Below are 19,244 nucleotides of genomic sequence, written 5' to 3'. Positions count from 1 at the left end.
GGTGTTTTTTTTTCCAAACTGACACTCAGAACTCATTTCCACTCAGTTCCCAGGGGTCAGTGGGCAGAGCATTTCTTTTTAACAAGTTCGTTAGGGAATTAGCCTTCAGTACAGGAAAGTTCAAGACTAGGTAATGCTCACTGGCTATCATAGAGTTCCAGATATGAGCTGTAAAAACTGCAAGAGCAAACCGAGCTGGATCTGTGAGTTTGCCACTGAAGGCAACCAGCTTATAAGGAAGGCCCTGTGGTCCTACAGCGTGCTCTAGTTTGAGACAGTGAGGGTCTTCGGGAGCAGGTGCCATCTGATAACTCTTGAAGAAAAAGAGATAACTTCCTCTCTGCCCTAGTCTCCTTCCCTGAAAACAAAAATTTCATCTATACACTGTCACCTTAGCATCAGAGTTGGATTCATGAACTATGAAACAAGAGGTTATGAGAACCTAAAAAGGAACATTTCTTCCTTTCTTTTTAAAATTTTCTATTTTCCACCCAACAACAGTGTGTAGAGAGAATATTATGCAGATGCTATTAGTTTTTCCCCCTACTTTTCCATCTTGAGGCAGAATAGTCTATCTGCACCTACCTGGTGGACTACATGAGGGGGAAAAATAGTCTATTAGAGTGGGAAAGTATGTCTTATGTAAATTTTGAAAGGAAAATGTGTCAAGAGCATGGTTTTTAATCTTATCTAGGCTTCATCTTAAAATGTTTTTTAAGCCCCACTATTTCACTTGATTTACTAGCTTCAGAGAAGCGATCCGAATTTGTGATCAGGGTGAAAGGTTGAGTGTCAGGATGGCTTGTGCTGGTCATTGTGCTATATTCTTCTTGGAGATGAACCAGAGCACCAAAGCCCATTCTCCCTTGTTCTGGACTCAAAGCTGTCACCATTCCGTGATATCTGCCACCATGTACTTGGTGTTGATGGATAACTTTTCCTGAAACGGGGCAGAACTGCTTGGTTGTCCTTTCATGTAACTTAAACGCAGTAATATGAGTAAAGTAACAGTTAAATGTTAAAAACAAAAAGGCAGGATAATTGCTTAAAGTGGAATCTTTGAAAGGAGAAACATAAATATTGATAGGAATTCAGAAAACTCATTAATCAATATAATGTCATTTGAAAAATATACAGAAATTCTGTAAGTGATTCTGTTATCATTTTTCCTCACAAATGCTAATCTTGTTGGAACTGGTAAGGCATGTTGGTAAGGTAAGTGGAGAAAAATTAATCTCAATAAGTGAAACAGAACTAAGCTCTGCCCTGAAAGGATATATTAGCAAAACCCTAAAAGAGGCAAACCATCACTGAGTCCTGACTGATTTCCTCAGTCCTTACTGTTTTTACAAGTAGTAGGGCACCCTGATCCATAGTTCTATGTTTCATGATGTACTCAAGTCTATACAAACCTTTCATATTTATACCTAAATGTCTCATCACAGTTATCTTTCACAAGCTTTTTTGTTCTGACTTCTTGTCCCATCCACTGTTTCAATTATACCCAGAGCTGGATTCAGTCCAAATGATGGACCTCACATTCTGGTGTCCCCAGATCTCTGAGCTCTATAGTCCACATGGAACTAGGTTGACTGATACACCCTTGGGATGCTATTACGGGAGGATTTGTTAGGAAACAGTTGATGTGTTTTTGCACAGAAAGGTCAGAGAGATGTAAGATTGGAAAGGGCTCCAGGATAGCTACAAAGGGCATGCTATACTGAAAGTGTATCAGTGAGTTAAGCCATTGGACATGGCTATACTATGTCTACACTTTGGCTCAACACATAACTTGTTAACAATTGTCTTTTATAATGGCAAATATCTAGTGGTTTTGGTTTATTTGATTTTGCTGCAAAACAATAATCAAATACAAGAGTGGGCAAAAATAGATTTACAATAATTAATAAATTATTCATACAAGAATAAACCCTGTGTTTCCTGAACTCACAACTGTAAACCTCCTTGGGACTATCCCTGTATGATTAGCATGTTGATAGGAAAGCAATCAACTGGCTAAACAAAGGCTGTTCATACAGTCCCAAACTTAGATTCTATGTTATATTCTTTACAAATCAGCATATTTGCAAGTAACAGTAATAAAAATTTGAATTTTACCTTTCTCTCTGTAGTATTTTCAGGATATTAGAGAGTGAGTATGGCCCAATTACAGGTGTTAAAAAAATAAAGGAGAACATAGATATGACTATTACATTAAATACTAGTCTATTTAATTTAGCAAAGATTGTGTTTGTGATCAGAAAATATTATTTTAATGACCGCTATGGGAAACTAAAATTCAAGTCTAAATTGGGCTGGAACAAAACTCCATTTCTTTCACAAAGAGAATGAAAATCCTATAGTTTATCTTTCAATAATCAATAACTATGATTTCCCTAAACTATGGCCCAAAGAAGAAGTAATTTTGTGAAAATTAAGTATTTTGCGAAGCTCCATCAGTGACACATGGGAATCAGGAGCTGTGAGGACAATGGGAAAGTGTTTCCCATAAAAAACTAAAAATTAGAAAATGTTGACTAAAGTAGAAGAACTATATATACTTAATACAGAAACTATGTGTGTGTTTTTTTTCCTACTAACATTATTTTAAAATGGAATAGTCATCATTTTAAGATGACATCTAGATAAGACGAAGGAATGGACTGATAATCTAGGCAATTACCACTTTAAGATGACACATATTTTGGGAAGAGAAATGGACTGGGTAAGGCTCTGTAATTATGTATAATATAACTAGAAGGAACAATTGGTGTGCGTGTGTGTGTGTGTGTGTGTGTGTGTGTGTGTTTGTGTGTGTGTGTTGGGGGGGTGGGGAGGGGCGGGGAGATCAGCCCAGCCTGTGCCCACTTGCAATCCGGGAACCCTCACTCCTAACTGCCCATCTTCTCTCTCCTTACCGCTTGTCTCCAGCTCCTTAGCGCTGCAGTGGAGGCGGGAGAGGCTCCCACCATTGCCTCTGTGCTCACCAGCAGTGAGCCCAGCTTCTGGCTAAGCGCACTGATTACCAGGGGACAGCTCCTGCATTGAGCGTCTGCCCCCTAGTGGTAAGTGCATGTCATAGCGACCAGTCATTCTACCATAAGGATAGGTAGGCTTTACTACATAGATTGTGGGTAAGAGAAGCATGCCTCTGGGCTCATTTTAATTATTTGATATATTTGCCATGCAATGAAATATTAAATTAAAAACGAGAAAAAAAAGTTATTGTGCTAATAAAATCCAAGCAGTATTGATTAAATGCTAAAGTTCTGGGTAGACCGGAAGCCTGAAGAATGTATTTTTAGGATGCAGAATTATAATGTCATTAGAAATACAAAGGCACCTGGAATAAATGTATCAAGGCTACAGAAATAACTCTCCCCACCTTGTTGCTATGAATACCTTTCTCATGTTAATACAGGAAATAATTTTATAAACAACAACAACAATCTTTTTGTATGTAGTTCAAGGTTTCTCATCTTTAAGACACAATATGATTGGAGTACTCTGGACTATCAATGACACTTATAATCTAATAAAACAGTGAATTCTTTAGGTATACATTAGAGTTGAAGTAGTTGATACAGACTTTCAAGCATAGAGATTGCTAGAGTAGACACTGATCCATTCTATAGATTTCAAGGTAAGAGTGTAAGGCAGCTGGGGCCCCATCAAGTGTTGAAGGCTAAACTCTGGGAGCAGGAAAGTATGAGGTCAGGACATTTCAGTGCTCAGGTGAAAACCAGTGGCCTAAGAGGGTGGAGTGGAGAAGACAAGGCCTTCTAGGAACCTCTGAGTTCAGATCTGGAAAGTCCCTCTGGAGCTCAGCATGGGAGGCAGAGCATTCACTCCTCCCTCCCCAACAGCCTTGAACTCTAACAGCAGGAACATTTCTCAGGGGCAAATTAATTTTCATAAAGGTAATGGAAAAAGTGTTCATCTGTTTGCTTGAAATGCTCCTAATATCTTAGGTATGCTGTGGCAATGGGAAAAATAGCTTGTGCTTTTAATAGCTGCAAAACTAGGTAAGTACAATTACCATCCCCATCTCTGCTCAAGAACATTAATGGATCACTCTTCAGTTCTGTAAATATTGTATCATAAGTATCATCAAACGTGGTATGTTTGTGTGTGTTTTTGAGCCCCTCTACCAGAGGTTTCCAAATTCATCGTTATGTGGAAATAAAAATCCAAGTGTGGACTGACAAAAGTGCAGATTCCTGGCTATTTCAAGCGTGTCGGATTCAGAAGTCGTGGGTAGGCCTCAAGAATTTGCTTTTCAAACAAATGCTCCCGGTGATTGACAGGTGATGTGGGGATCGCACTTTGAGAAACACTGCCCCTAAGCAAACTCCTTTCCACTTTAGCTCAAGTCACAGCAAGTTGTCTTTTCAACTGGCTTCCTAGTGTTAGTTCTGAGGAGCAATGAGACTACCACAGAGTCAGCCAGAGACAAATGACCAAAGCATAGTGAGGAAGTCTAGCCTTCAAACACAAACGCAGGGAGATCCTCACAACGAACTGCCCATTCTCTCCCCAGAGAAGCCTCCTCACCTGCCCACACCCCATGCACTCACTACCTGACCTGGACAGAAGGGCCTTTAGGTTCACCCTGGGTGTTAGGAAACTCAGGTCAGTATTTGCCAGTTTGGGGTTTTTTATTTACCTCTTTTGGTGATAGTATCGAAATGTAATCGTCATATATCGTTCTGGCCTTTTCTTCAATGACTTTTTTGTTCTGCTCTTTCTTTAAGTCTTCACAGGCAAGCCAGAAAAGCAGGTTCTCTTCGCTGTATTCTGTTCGGAGGAACTCTCGGAAAAGGTTTCTCCCCGCCGGGGCCTTCATCATCTTGTCAAAATTCTGAGACCAGGACAAGACTTCATCTGTCGTGGGGTTTTGGCTGCAGAGAAAGAATGGGCCCATAATCAAAGGTGACTGTCACCCAGATGGGGGGAGAGGAGCAAATAGAACAACTAGTCAGTTGCTGCCATCTAGTGGTCATTGTCACTCAGTTCGGTCTTCTCAGGCAAATCAGCCACCAGAACCAGGTGAGTTATTTCTGGGTGAGTGTGAGGCACCAACCAGCTGCATGTCAGGGAGCCTCGTGTTCCAACAGCCAGTGGCTCTACACACTGTGCACGTGGTCATAGCAGATTCCTCATGGAGATTGGAAATGTTTAACCTTATTATAGGATGCCCTTCAAAATGTATACACACTTTGAATGATTATAAAGCCAGTATTTATGAACATACAGTTTGTTTATTTTCAATACTTAAAAGAATCAACAGAAATGAATGGCTTTTTTTTTTTTTTTTGTCAATGCCTGTTTTCACACTGATGACCGCTCTGGTCCAGGCACTGCTGATAACTTGAAGCAATGGAATTGCAAATATCAAGCATCATTTCATTCAGTATTTGTCGACTGTTGCCGGTTTTGTACAGTAAACTATCATTTATGCATCCCCATAAAAAGTCTAGTGGATTCATTTTCTTTGTTGAAAGCTTAGTCAGGCTTAATACATTATTTCAAATCAGTTAAACCTGAGAAGGAATGAAAATTAGGTGAGCTATCAGCTATTAACGTGTATACACACTTTCAATAATTATAAAGGTAGTGTCTGTACTTCAACTGCTTTTGTGAACTTCCAGTAGCATTTTAGGATACATTTATTTTGTTTCAAGCTTAGTCTGGCTGAAAAGAAAGAAGTACCAATTGAGTTGTCAGCTGTTGAGGTGTGCAGACACATTTTTGGGGACTCCCTGTATATTGCAAGTTGGTAAAAACAGTCCATTTTCATTTTGAGGCCACAAGACAGTTTCTCTTTTCATTTCTAGTAGGGTTTTTTTTCTTTCCATTTATCACTGGATCTAAAATATATTGTGTGCTCTTGTTACATATTTTCCTAAACTTAAGTGATTATACTATTAAGTACAGGGTGGGTCAAAAGTAGGTTTACAGTTGTTCCTATGGAAAACAATACAATCTATGATAATAAAAGCATAATATGCTAATTAGAACAAACAACCAAACAACTTTCTGGATGTCATTCTGGACATCCTTCAGGATGAAGCTCTGGTGGCAGGGGCTGAGGCAGAAGCAGTTAGGGGCGATCAGGCAGGCAGCTGAGTCATTAGAGATGATCAGAGAGGCAGGTTAGTGGTTAGGGACAATCAGGTAGACAGGCAGAATGGTTAGGGGTGGTCAGCAAGACAGGCAAGTGGTTAGGCACAATCATGCAGGCAGGCAAGCAGTTAGGGGCATCTGGCAGGCAGGCAGAGTAGTTGGGGCAATCAGGCAAGCAAGCAGAGGCAGTTAGGGGTGATCAGGCAGGCAGGCGAGTGGTTAGGGGAGACCAGGTAGACAGGCAGAGTGGTTAGGGATGATCAGGCAGTCAGGCAGATGAGCGGTTAGGAGCCAGCGGACCCAGATTGCAAGAGGGTGCAGGTTGGGCCAAGGGACCCTCTCCCGTCCCCAGTGCATGAATTTCATGCACCAGGCCTCTAGGATTCTACCTAATAAAAGAGTAACATGCTAATTGACCATAATTGGATGGCCAACAGCCAATCAGGAGCAAGTATGCAAATCAACCCAACAAAGATGGTGCTTTAATTTGCATACACTGGCGCCAAGCGGCTGGGGATGGGGCGGATGCACCACCCCAGCTGCTCTGGGACTCTGGGCAGTGAGGGAAGGTGGAAAGGCAGCTCTGACCAGAGAGAAGATGCTGCTGGCAGCCAGGGGAAAGAAGGCCCATTCTGGCACAAATATTTGTGCATCGGGCCTCTAGTTAATAAATATTAGTAATACAAGAATAAACTCCATGTTTTTCATACTCACAACTGTAAACCTACTTTTGCTTAGCTTGTATTATAAATGCATTGTTACCCATGAATGGAGATATCACAGCGACAGAGCACAGGGCCCTTACAATGACAATGAGAACTTTTTAGAGATCTACATTCAGGTTTTCAGTGACTACTTCCCTGCAGAAACCACCAGTTATTACTCCCTTTGCTTATACATCTAAGAAGTGAAAGAAATGAACTGGAGATTCTTATGGTTAAACTAGAGGCCTGGTGCACCGAATTCATACACTTGGGGGTCCCTAATCACGGCCTGAGCCCTCGGGGGATGTCTGGGAGCCCATGGGGAGGGGGCCTGAGCCAGCAGTTGGACATCCTTAGCACTGCTGTGGAGGTGGGAGAGGCCCCTGCCACCACCAATACACTCGCCAGCAGCACTCTCCCCGGGGGAGTGCATTGACCACCAGGAGACAGCTCCTGTGTTGAACATATTCCCCCTGTGGTCAGTGCATGTCATAGTGACTGGTCATTCTGTTCAGTCAATTTAAATATTAGCCTTTTAGTATATAGGATTGGTCTTGCTTTCTCATTCATTGATCTATTTAATAAGTTTCCAAAGAAGGTATACATACATTTTTTAGCAAGTATTTTAAAGATTTTTGCTATTCAAACCGGTCTGAACTTCTTCAATCATTAAAACAAATTTAAAAGAAGAAAAAATCCCTATGCAGCAGCAACGTTAAAACCTTCTCATAAGTAGAGAAAAGCACCATAATTTTACGAATATTTTACTTGTGTTTTGATTTAATTTTATAGATTCAGTTCTGCATTCAACTTCTCATTTTGGATAAAATACTTGGGTAAAGTCTATTCTGAAGGACATGGTACCAGATGCCAGATGGGTGCCCTTCCTGACAGACTTAGGTAATTCCATATTGTGTGTGTGTGTGTGTGTGTGTGTGTATGTGTGTTACATTCTTACCACATAAAGAGAACAACTTAAAGAAAGATTTTCAGAAAAGGGAAGTCAGAAAATAGGGCAACTTGGGGAGCTAACTAATGAAACAATCATTATTTTTGAAAGAGAAAGTCAGGCAATATTTAACTGATAGCTTCACATAGCTAATAGAAAGTACATGAAAAGCAATTGCAATCACAGAGTAAGATCTCCCAGCTTGTAGATTCATTTCACCAAACCATTTTGAGGAGTAACAGGAAGCGAGAACTGATACCTAAGCACTGAGTTGAGGTAATCAGTATCTGAATACAAGACACAATTATAATGTGAGTCACTCACCCTTCCTCTAGGACCTGGATACTCTCCATTTTGGTGGTGAGCGTGGGTCTTCCCGCAGTTTCTGCTCTCTCTTCGTTCCTAACAGTGAGGCTGTAATGTAGCACAACACTTTATTTTGTCTAGGGAAAACCAAGTATTGAAAGAAAGGGAAAAAAAATGCAAGAAAATATTTCATGGAAGAATTTTACTTTTGACTATGTGAGACTATTTAGTGTACAAAAAAGAGCAATACCATTTTTAAATGACAGGATACGCCCCTTTCAACTAAGGAAAAGAGAATCACAATTTAATCAAATTATAAAATAAATCAGAACTCAAAAATGGATACTGCTATACATTCTGACTTCATCCTTACATAATTTAAATTACCTGAAATCCCTGACATACCTACATGATTATATGCTTTGATAGTATCTGATATACATTTTATGCCACTCTTTGTAATAACTCCATTTTGAGTTTTTGTTAGTGCTATTCATAGTTTGTTTTCCCTTTATCCCCCCCCCCCCCCCCCTGATATGAACCTTCCTCAATCCACTCAAGTTGGAACTGCTGGATTTATATTTGATTCTGTCTTTGTCCTTTCATCCTAGTTAATCAATTTCCGATGTCTCCAGAGGTTCTGAATAGGAGAGCATTGGATGAGAGGAATCTATGTCTCTGGACATAAATTCAGGAATTCTATAGGATTACAGGAGCCAGGGCAATCCCATGCACAGTAATAGTTCAGAATAAGACTAAGAATTATTGGATTCAGGCTCTCTAGCTGAATAGCGCCTTGGGGTGGAAGGCCCAAGGTTCCAGATGCAGACTAGACATATGAGGGAGACTTGGGGCCGATAGGAAGAAGCAGGTGGGGAGGAAGACTTGGAAAAGTCAAGCTACTGGATTAGCAAACTGATCCCTTTATGCAGAAGCTGAGGAGCTTCATGGGAGCCTGTCAGACAACAAAAGTTCAGACAGCATTTCTTTCTTTTATTTACTCGTTCATTTTTCAAACGAGAAGGAATGGGAACCATTATTTTCTAGTGCCTATTATATGCCAGGCACTGTCTTTTTACCTTCAGTTTTATTATCCTCATTTTAAAGATGAGCAGTGAATCACAGAGCTGTGTGTTACCTCGGCCAAAAGTCAGATACTTACTATGGGTATGGTTGAAATTTGAACCTAATTCTGGCAAGTGACCTTGCTGATTTTATTGAGTAACCATCATACTCCCTGATAGGTACTGACCCAACAAACTATTCACAACGTGAATGAAGAAAAGGGTCACTCAATCTGGTTGTGGTAGACAGAAGGAGTTTAGTGGGAGAAAGCTTCCAACAAGGAGTTCTTCTTAATCTGCAAAGTTTGGCATTTGGCAAGGGAAGCAGAGACAATGTCTCATGGATTCCTCCTTTCATGATCAGGTGCAGGGGTGAGGGTGGAGAGAATGGAGCAACGGGGAGAATTTAAGGAAGAGAGGTCCCTCTACAACGGAAGTGAGACCAGCCAAGGACATTTAGTTGAGAAAGTTGACTACCAGGAGAAAAGTGAACCCAGTAAGAATTGGAAAGGATTCTTTATTCAGAAAAAGGGACACATCAATGAAAAAACAAAACAAAACAAAAAAAGTGAATAAAACTAAGTTCTCTTTTAACAATTTCTAGGGAGAGTGACAGATTTATTGGTGCAGGACCATGGCGAGAAAAGAGTAACCCTCCACAAAAGTGGTGTGGCCCCAAGAATTCTGGGAAGCAGTAATGACAGCTGCTTGTTGCTCAGACAACCAGCAAACGGAGTTGTGCCCCTGGGAAGGCAGCCATTCCAGAGCCTTCGGGGTACTTCCAGAGCCATTCCAGAGCCATGGGGATACAGCAAAGCGGATTCAGAGAGGGCAGTACAGTTGTCTGTGTGCCCGCGTGTGGGGACGGGAATGTGTTTGCAGATGGAAGTAGCCTAGGAGACCTCAGTCTTCCGTGGCCCTGACACTTAGGTCAGGGATGTGTTTAGAAGAGTCACTGACTTCTCAAAGTGTCTTTGACGCAGTGCTTCTCTGGAATTTGATGTCTTTCCAAAACTTATGAAAAATGGGTGGGAGGAGGTTGGCATTATTCTGTGAAACTTCCTGGGAGAAATTAATGATGTCAAATGTATAAAATATGAAAATGTTTGATACATTCTAGGAAGATCATATTTAAATAGGAAATGAATGCTCATTCTGCCAAGCTTTACTGAGCTTATATGGGCGTGCACACATAGTAAGGTACTATAAAAAGTAGAGGAAAGAAAGCTTGCTTTTGTTGATTAAACAATACATTTAAAAATTATTTTTGTTACATTTCCACACAAGTGCAGAGTGACACACAAATGCAAGAATCCTCCACTTTATGCAACATCTTAAAATCATTTTTTCTCTTTGGTGTCTTTGCTGTGGAATATTTAATCTGGAATCCACACGCATGATTGACACGTTTCTGAACATGAATTCTGGCTCTCCTATTTGTTTTCGTGATATTTACAAACACCCCAAATGCCACCATTTTAGAGTGATCATTATGAAATATTGGGTTGTGTTTATATCTTCCATTTCTTACAGATGGTAAAATATGGACACACATATGTACCAAAGTGACTTAAAATAGACATTTAATAAGTGCTTAACCGCCCACTGCTCAATTTCTTGATATAATATTGGATACAAAATTGTCCTGTAGAGAGAAACTGACAAGTGTCCTGTTAATCAACTTGCCAATTCTTTTTTCTTTATTTAAAAAAATATATATTTTATTGATTTTTTTACAGAGAGATAGAGTTAGAAACATCAATAAGAGAGAAACATTGATCACTGCCTCCTGCACACCCCCCAGTGGGGATGTGCCTGCAACCAAGGTACACACACGCCCTTGACCTGAATTGAACCTGGGACCTTTCAGTCTGCAGGCTGACGCTCTATCCACTGAGCCAAACCAATTTCGGTGTCTTGCCAATTCTTGAAAAACCAGTTTCAAATTTTTATTTGTCAAGAACCACTGATAGTGCCATTTTAGGGTAAAAAGAAATGGAGAAAATGATAGGAGAGCTGCTACTAGAGTGCCATTTATGTCTTGGGAATGACGAATATCTGTCCCCAATTTCACTTGGTCTTGTTCTAAGTAGTATAGTGGGTTTTGTTAAGATAAATTTGCTTTAGATCAACATATACATGCTGTATGTGCTCCAGAAAAGCTCTAAAAGGAAAACATGAAATTTAACAGTAATGAGAAATCATGTGGAGACATTTTACTTTAACAGTGTTTGTAACATTTTAAATGGACTTTCTATGTTTTAAACAACTAAACCCATAAATAGAGCAGAATGCATACGCAGTGCTCATGGTGGGAGTCTTGATGGAGCTTAAATATTTATGGAAGACGATGCCAATAACCCAGGCTAAATATGCACAAATAAGCACTTACAATCCCATTAGACATTTAGGAGGATGGTGACTCTGAGAAGGGAGAAATGCAGTTGGTATGTTTCTGAAAAATCAGGAAATAATGCCTTCTTTGTGCATAGATGGACTTTTTGATTTGTTGTCAGGGAGTTTGGAGAGTGGGGTGAGGCTAACATCGCTGACTGCCCATTATACCATTTACCTACTGATTTGTCATCATGGATACATGTAGGGCCTATTTTGGAAGAGAAAACAACTGGTTCTTAGAGAGAACCCCTGAAATGGGCAAATAAGTGAAGACAGTGAAGTAGCCATGGTAACTCTGGCATAGAGGCTGAGCGCAAAACTACATGTTCATACAAAAACTCAACTGGGGAATCAATAAGATGCCTACATTTAATGCACAATGCAATGAAGGTTCAAGAAGGAACCCCTGCCATTGCTAAGGCATATATTCTAGAAGGCTCACATCATGATTTCAGTGTTTCCTTTTTTATTTAACAGGTTCTGCCTCAAATTTCCCAATGCAAAAACAGGATCAACACCCTTCAGCTTCTGAAAGAGAATCGGTAGGTTATCCTTGAAATGTTGCATTTTCCTCAATCAAAATATCATGGTGAAATAATACAACAGCTTTGTTTAGTGGTTGACAACAATTTATAAATACGTCTGAGACACCTGGTTTATGCAACAATGCCTGGGTTGGAAATTCAAGATCAATGAAGCCATGGCTGGGTAGGTCGGTTAATTAGAGGATCATCCTGGTACGCCACGGTTGAGGGTTTGATCGCTAGTTCGGGCACATAAAAGCAAGCAATGAATGCATAAATAAGTGGAACAACATATTGATGCTTCTTTCTCGCTCTCAACTCAATAAAGAAAGATCAATAAGACAGACTGTGAAATCGAGGAGCTCTAGCAGGTGAGTAAGCATCACATGGCATTGCACTGACAGCTAAGACAGTGGTTTGCATGGGGTATTTTGCAGACACAGGTGCAGTGGCTACAATTTTGCATGAGAGAACTGAGAAAAGCTTTCCAGAGGAGGTAATGATTAAACTGGATTGAACAATGAATGGGCATTTGCCGGATAGAGACTTGGACAAAGGGAGTTCCAAGTAGAGGGGGGAATGTATGGAGGCTGGGAGTTGCAAAAGAAAAAGAAATGTTATAAATGTAGGACAAAATGGAGAGATCAGGTGTTTCAGGGTGGAAGCAATAAATTAGAATAGACAGTGAGGTGTAGAACACAAGGAGGATACTCTAAATACACACTGAGTGACCAGATTATTATGATCTCTGAATGCATAATAATCTGGCCACTCAGTGTGTGTGTGTGTGTGTGTGTGTGTGTGTGTGTGTGTGTGTGTGTGTCTATATATATATTTCTTTTTTTAGAGGCCCAGGGCATGAATTTGTGCATGGTTGGGTCTGGCCAGCCTGGCCAGGGGGAGGGAGTGTGAGCTGTTGGCTGAACTCCTGGTCTAGGGAACAATTTGCATATTAGCATTTTATTATATAGAATATACACTGAGTGCCCAGATTATTATATATTCAGAGATCATAATAATCTGGCCACTCAGTGTAGACTATACCTCTCTTAAGATGATTTAGGCTTTCCATGCTTTATTTCCCTCGTTTATAATGAGGACCATTGGAGTGCCCTACTACACAAGGCTACAAAGTAAAGACTAAAAACTGTGACAAAAGGGCAAATGATTACACACACTTAACTGAATGGGAGGGCCAACTATCTGCATATTAAAATTCCAATTTTACCAAAGAACTTTTTTTCCTCTAAAGCACTTTTTACCTCAACCTGAGGAAATAGAAGCTGACACCTTGCCATTATTATACAATACTTCCTCATATATTGCCTTGCTACTTCTCACAACTGTCCTGTTAGGTAGGCAGGGGTTTGTTATTCATAATTCCTATTTTATTTAGTAGGAAACAGTTCCCAAGGTTGACGTACATGCTAGTAATGCACACACCAACCTATGTCAGTGTTGGCATTAGCATTTGTGTCTTCTGGCTTCTTTGTCTCATGCTTATTTTCGCTATGCAATGCTGCTTCCCTTTATAGAAAACATTAACTATGGAATTTTACCTCTTCGGTTATATACAAAAATCAGTTGCTTTGAAATGTTTGGGTAGGTTAAACCTATCACAAACCAGTGTATTAAGGGCAAATGTCCCCTCTATCAGTGTTTTCCCACAGCCATCAGTCTAGGGGAGTTAGTGCCCAGAGGACCCTCTATACAATAGACATTGGAGATGTTTTGTTTGTGTGCTTTTTAAAAGTATGTTTTTATTGATTTCAGAGAAGAATGGAGAGGGAGAGAGAGAGAGAAACATCCATGATGAGAGAGAATTATTAATTGGCTGCCTCTTGCACATTCAATATTGGGGATCGAGCCTGCAAACAGGACATATGCCCTTGATAAGTATCAAACCCAGGACCCTTTGGTCCACAGGCCAATGCTCTATCCACTGAGTCAAGCCAGCGAGGGCTGTTAGAGAAGGTTTAGACAAGTGTCATAAAACAAGTATTTCAACCGGCTTAAGCTTTTGTGTCATAAACTTGAACCTCTCTCAAAATTAAAATATCTGCTATTGAAAAATCTGTCCACTAGATGGCTGTGTTGCCCTTATAAATATAATGTTTTACTTAGAATAAAATTGAAAAAAAAATATTTCTGGGAGTAATTACCCTTATTTGGGGAAGGGAGAAAATCTATTCTTATGTGTGTGAAGTTTTGATAATTATATGTTTTAAAGCATTTGAAAAAAGTCATTCAATTTTTCTGAGAGTGAAATCAAACTAGAAGGAGACAAATTTAATCTTGAGAGGTGTGCATAATAGCATCCATTTCCCTTTTTGGTATTTAGAGAATGTTCTGGATATTCCATGGCCCCAAATCATTTGATTTAGAAGTAATACTTCAGTTTTGTTTTGTTTTTTAAAAGGCAGGCATAATCCTATTAACATAGTAATTATTTGTTACAATAATAAATTGTTTTGAATTCTAATGTCTCTTGCTGGGTAACATGAATCTTAGGTCATACATTCTTGGAGCAAATTAATTTAAAAAGGTTAATTACCAACAGGCAGAAAGCATTTGTTTTATTAAAATGTTTTTGAAAAGCAATTTCAGTTCCCGTTCGGTTTGCATGTAAATGTTTGTGTGTGTTTGTTTTACTTGTTTATTAAATGCATTGGGGTGACATCCTATCTAATAAAGAGGGAATATGCTAACTGACTCTCACACCATCACAAAGATGGTGGTGCACACAGCCAGTAAGGAGGGAATACGCTAATTAACCACCCCGCCTTCAAAGATGGCAGTGCCCATAGCCACAAGATGGCAGCACCCAGACCCCTCAGCCCTGCCAGGGCAGCAGGGATGCAGCAGGGCCAGAGGCCCCCAGTCTCCTCAGCCCCCCAGCCACCTAGGGCTGGCCTGAGGTGCAGGTAAGCCTCAGACTGAAGCTGCCCAGCCACCCAGGGCCAGCCCGAGGTGCAGGTCACCGGGGCTGGCCGAGGCTTGCACTACCAGCAGTAGCAGCAGCACAGGTGTGTTGGGGCATCACCATCCCTTAATTGCCGGGCCACCTCTTTCCCCTGAGGGCTCTCAGAATGTGAGAGGGGGCAGGCCAGGCTGAAAGACCACCCCTCAGTGCATGAATTTTCATGCACCAGGCTTCTAGTTGGTTAATAAAACTATATAGGTTTCAGGTGCATATATTACAACCCCAAGTCTAGTCTCCTTCCATCACCATTGATCCTCCTTTCCCTCTGGTAATCACCATGCTATTTGTCCCTTAACCCTTTTCACCACCACCACCCAGTCCCCTTTCTCAGCTGTTAGTCTGTTCTCTGTATCTATAAATCTGTTTCTATTTTGCTTATTTTCTTCATTAAATTCCACATATGAGTGAAATCATCTGGTATTTGTCTTTCTCTGGCTGGTTGTCCAGGTTGTATATAAATGTTGTTTTTTAAAAATATATATATATATTTTTTATTGATTTCAGAGAGGAAGGGAGAAGAAGAGATAGAAACATCAATTCTGAGAGAGAATCATTGATTGGCTGCCTCCTGCCTGCCCCTCACCCCCCATCCTCCCCACTGGGAATTAAGCCTGAAACCAAGCATGTGTCCTAAGCAGGAATCAAACAATTACCTTTTGGTTCATAAGTTGACAGTCAACCACTGAACCACAGGGGCAAGGCTGTATGTAAATGTTATTATTATTTTTTTAATGTGTAGAAACGGAAAAGAATTCTCTTCATTTTCTCATACTCTCTCTTTGCTACCAACTACCTTTTTATACTTGCTTCTGTTTAAAAAGATGGGTTTCAAACATTCCCTTTTTCTACTGATATTAAATTTTTAATTTAAACCCCAAGCTGTGTATTTCAGGTTCATCGACACATTGATTTGATGCCAACTGCATTTAAGGCTTTCCCCCCTTTAAATTTAAGAGAATTATAGGACTGATATTTAGATGTACTTCATATAACACACACCAATCATCAGAATCTATTTCAGTTCTCAGGTTGATTGAAATCCTATTTTGAGCTCTTCCTTCAACCCACTGTAATTTTCCCTGTAAGTCATAATTACGTTAGAGGATGCTTTTGTGGGAAAGAAAATATCTTGGATGTGAAAAGGCCAGAGGGACTTCTATTTAGTTAGTAGACACTGTTATTAAAATGGCATGGGCTCATCCAAGTCCTTAAAGACATCTGTGAAGTTGGAGCTCAAGTTTCTGGTTTTAGTTAACATGAGTCCCTAACATAAGAACCAGAATGAAAACTTTAGGACTGTAGTAGCTGATGCTCAGGAAAAAATCTGACAGTTACAAGAGTCACCTCTCCATCCAGCCATTCATTTCTCTCCTGGCATTTTCTAGTTCCTGTGAGTGTGAATATGCATGGGCTTGAGGGCAATGATCCCAGGAAAGGCCTCAGTATCTAATGACCTTACAATGCTCTGGGGATCCTGGGGCTGTGTGGTGCCTGCTCTGAAGATGCTGAGTGGTGATACCTGTGCTTGTTGACCTGAGAGTTGGGGAAAAAGGGCCAGGGATACAGAATGCAGAAACAGATTCTGTTACATTCACTGGCAACATCCTATATAATAAAAGGCTAATATGCAAATCAACTGAACAGCAGGATGACTGGTTGCTATGATGCGCACTGACCTCCAGGGGTCAGAGCTCAATGCAGGAGCTGCCCCCTGGTGGTCAGTGTGCTCCTACAGGGGGAGCAACCCTCAGTCAGAAGCTGGGCTCATGGCTGGCGAGTGCAGTGGAGGTGGTGTGCCCAAGCCATCAGTCAGCCATCCCCCAGGGCTCCTGGACTGCAAGAGGGTGCAGGCTGGGCTGAGGGACTCCTTCCCCTGAATGCACAAATTCATATGCTGGGCCTCTTGTATAAATAGAATATGCTAAGCATATAGTAGTCAAATCCTATAAAGTCTGCTAATTTCCTTCCAGCCTGAGATTTTTGAGGAGGTCAAAAATAATACATATCAATTATAGCATTTTTGGAGCCCTGACAATGTACTGAACCTCAAATTAACTGATGTATATATGTTCTTAATTCCATGTTACAAGTAAAGAAACTGAGGCTTAGAGAGGTTGAGTTTTCAAAGTGTATATCATGAAACAAGGATGCATCTGTGTAATGCCAATATCACCCTCTTCCCTACCCCATGCTGCCTCTGGAAATAGGCTTTATATGAGGAAGACATGTTATTAGAATTTGTGTCTCATCTTCAAATATGGCAAGATTACATCTATTTAGAATGGATCACATGGAATTATCATTCCGCTATTAGAAAGTGGGTTAATTAAAATGGTTCTGTACTTTTATATAATCTACTAGAGGCCTGGTGCACAAAATTCTGTACTTTTATATAATCTACGATAAGGTTCCTAGGCCTGGCAAATGATCAGGGCCAATCTGTAGGACAACCAGCAGGGTGATTGGGGAGCCCCCACTGGCACCCACCTTGGCCAGCCTGGTGCCACCCACTCGCTGGCCCCACCCCCTGCCTATGTCACCAGTCACTCCCAGTGGGGTGACTGGCAGGGTGATGGGGGGGGGCCCTGCTGACACTCACCTTGGAGGCAACCAGCAGGGCAATCAGGGGGCCCCACTGGCACCTGCCTTGGCTGGCCTGGGACCTGTGGGCTGGGGGCAGCTCATTCATTGAGCATCTGCCCCCTGGTGGTCAGTGCACATCATAGTGACTGATTGTTCTGCTGTTTGGTTGATTTGCATATTAGGCTTTTATTATATAGGATATTGCTTTATACAAAAAGCAGCAATGGCAGAAACTTGCTCTCTACTTAGGAACTCATGTTCCTGTACATGAGATGTACCTTAATATATAGTAGTATATGGATAGCTTAAACAAAAATATGAATTTCACAGCACCAGATTTTATAATATTTATCAAACCCAATGACGCAGATTATTAAAAAATCAACTCCATATTCAAGAGAAGTGGATTTCTTCATCGCTCTGACAAGAAAACAAATCACTCTTGAGGGACATCCTAAAATAGCAGGCTTTTTAATGGGTCTACCAGGCTTACACCGTGCAAGAGTGTAAGCTAGGCCTAAAACAAATTATGAAGAGTTTTATGAGAGGGACACAAGTAAAATGCTAGTGTTCTCTTCAATCAGATAGTACAACCATGACATCTTATTAACAGGAAAGCGGTGGCACCAGATCATAACTTCATCTTTTGTATCATTATTGATTCAGAGAGGCTGTGGGGACATTCTTAAATGCCATCCAGATAGCTAGTAAATTTGGCCTGGATTTGGAAGGACTGAACTTCGCATTATTTTAAAAATGAAATAATTTGCTTCGATTTAAGTCAAGAAGGGAACCTCAGCTTCCCCAAAATTGAACTTTCACCCTGAAAGGCCAGGACGTCCCCAGACCTTTGAAGGGGGGACACTCATTTTCTCTGTCTGCAGCTTTTCTTTCTAGACTATCCCTCCCTATACACTTTAAGGAGAAGCTTGATTCTCTCTGAGTTCATTGCTTACCTCCCGTTTGGTCAGATGTTGTCAGTCCTCACCCCAGTGGGCCTCCCTGGTGTATGCACCATATTGGTCCTTCCGGTCTTTGTGAGACTGGACTCTGATGCTGTGCTTGTACTTCTCCAACTACCTCTCCTCTGAGTCCCATGTTACAGTGCTTCCACGGTTCTCTCATTAAAAGCTGCTATTTCCTGAGGGGTCAGTTCATCACTCTCATCCCCTGTATACTGCATACCGATGACTCCAGAGGGATACATCTAATCAAAACTTGCCTGGCGAGCTTCAAATCCATTTCTACAACTGACTCTTGGGTACTTCCAACAGAGCAAGTCCAACGCATCCCCTTATGCTAAGTGACCTCCTATTTCAGCATTTTCCCATTTGATGGAATCACTGTCAACTGGCCACTTGAGCAAGCAATGTGGTGTTATGCTTCCCTCCTCTTTCTCACCTATTGCAAATTCTTAATGGCACACCCTATGCTTTTCTTGAATCTGTAATCTCTCCACTCCCACTTATATGAAAATATTATGCCATATGTATATTGTAATATTTATAAAACCCAAGTATTATATTTTAATCTATCCTTTTGTTTTCTTCTCATCTATTTTTCTATTCATGATCATTCTAAACACTGCAATATGACACTTGGAAAAAT

The 19,244-nt window shown here is 40.7% G+C and overlaps 1 protein-coding gene across 3 annotated transcripts in view; it reads right to left on the bottom strand.

Annotated features, from left to right (window-relative positions):
• Positions 1–19,244, bottom strand: part of RGS17 (regulator of G protein signaling 17) — an 81,376-nt gene that overhangs the window by 3,704 nt on the left and 58,428 nt on the right. For 2 of the 3 annotated variants that reach the window (XM_036414865.2, XM_036414862.2), the window contains 2 exons: positions 8,104–8,193; positions 4,667–4,901 (listed from right to left, as the gene is read on the bottom strand). In XM_036414865.2, the coding sequence (XP_036270758.1) occupies positions 4,667–4,901; positions 8,104–8,193 (325 nt within the window). The remainder of the gene's footprint in view (positions 1–4,666; positions 4,902–8,103; positions 8,194–19,244) is intronic. The other variant, XM_045573388.1, reaches the window with a different exon arrangement.

Source organism: Pipistrellus kuhlii, unplaced genomic scaffold (genome assembly GCF_014108245.1).
Source record: "Pipistrellus kuhlii isolate mPipKuh1 unplaced genomic scaffold, mPipKuh1.p scaffold_m20_p_5, whole genome shotgun sequence".
Taxonomy (NCBI): Eukaryota; Metazoa; Chordata; class Mammalia; order Chiroptera; family Vespertilionidae; genus Pipistrellus; species Pipistrellus kuhlii.
Note: the sequence above shows the minus strand (reverse complement) of the source record. Positions and strands in the feature narration are given on the sequence as shown.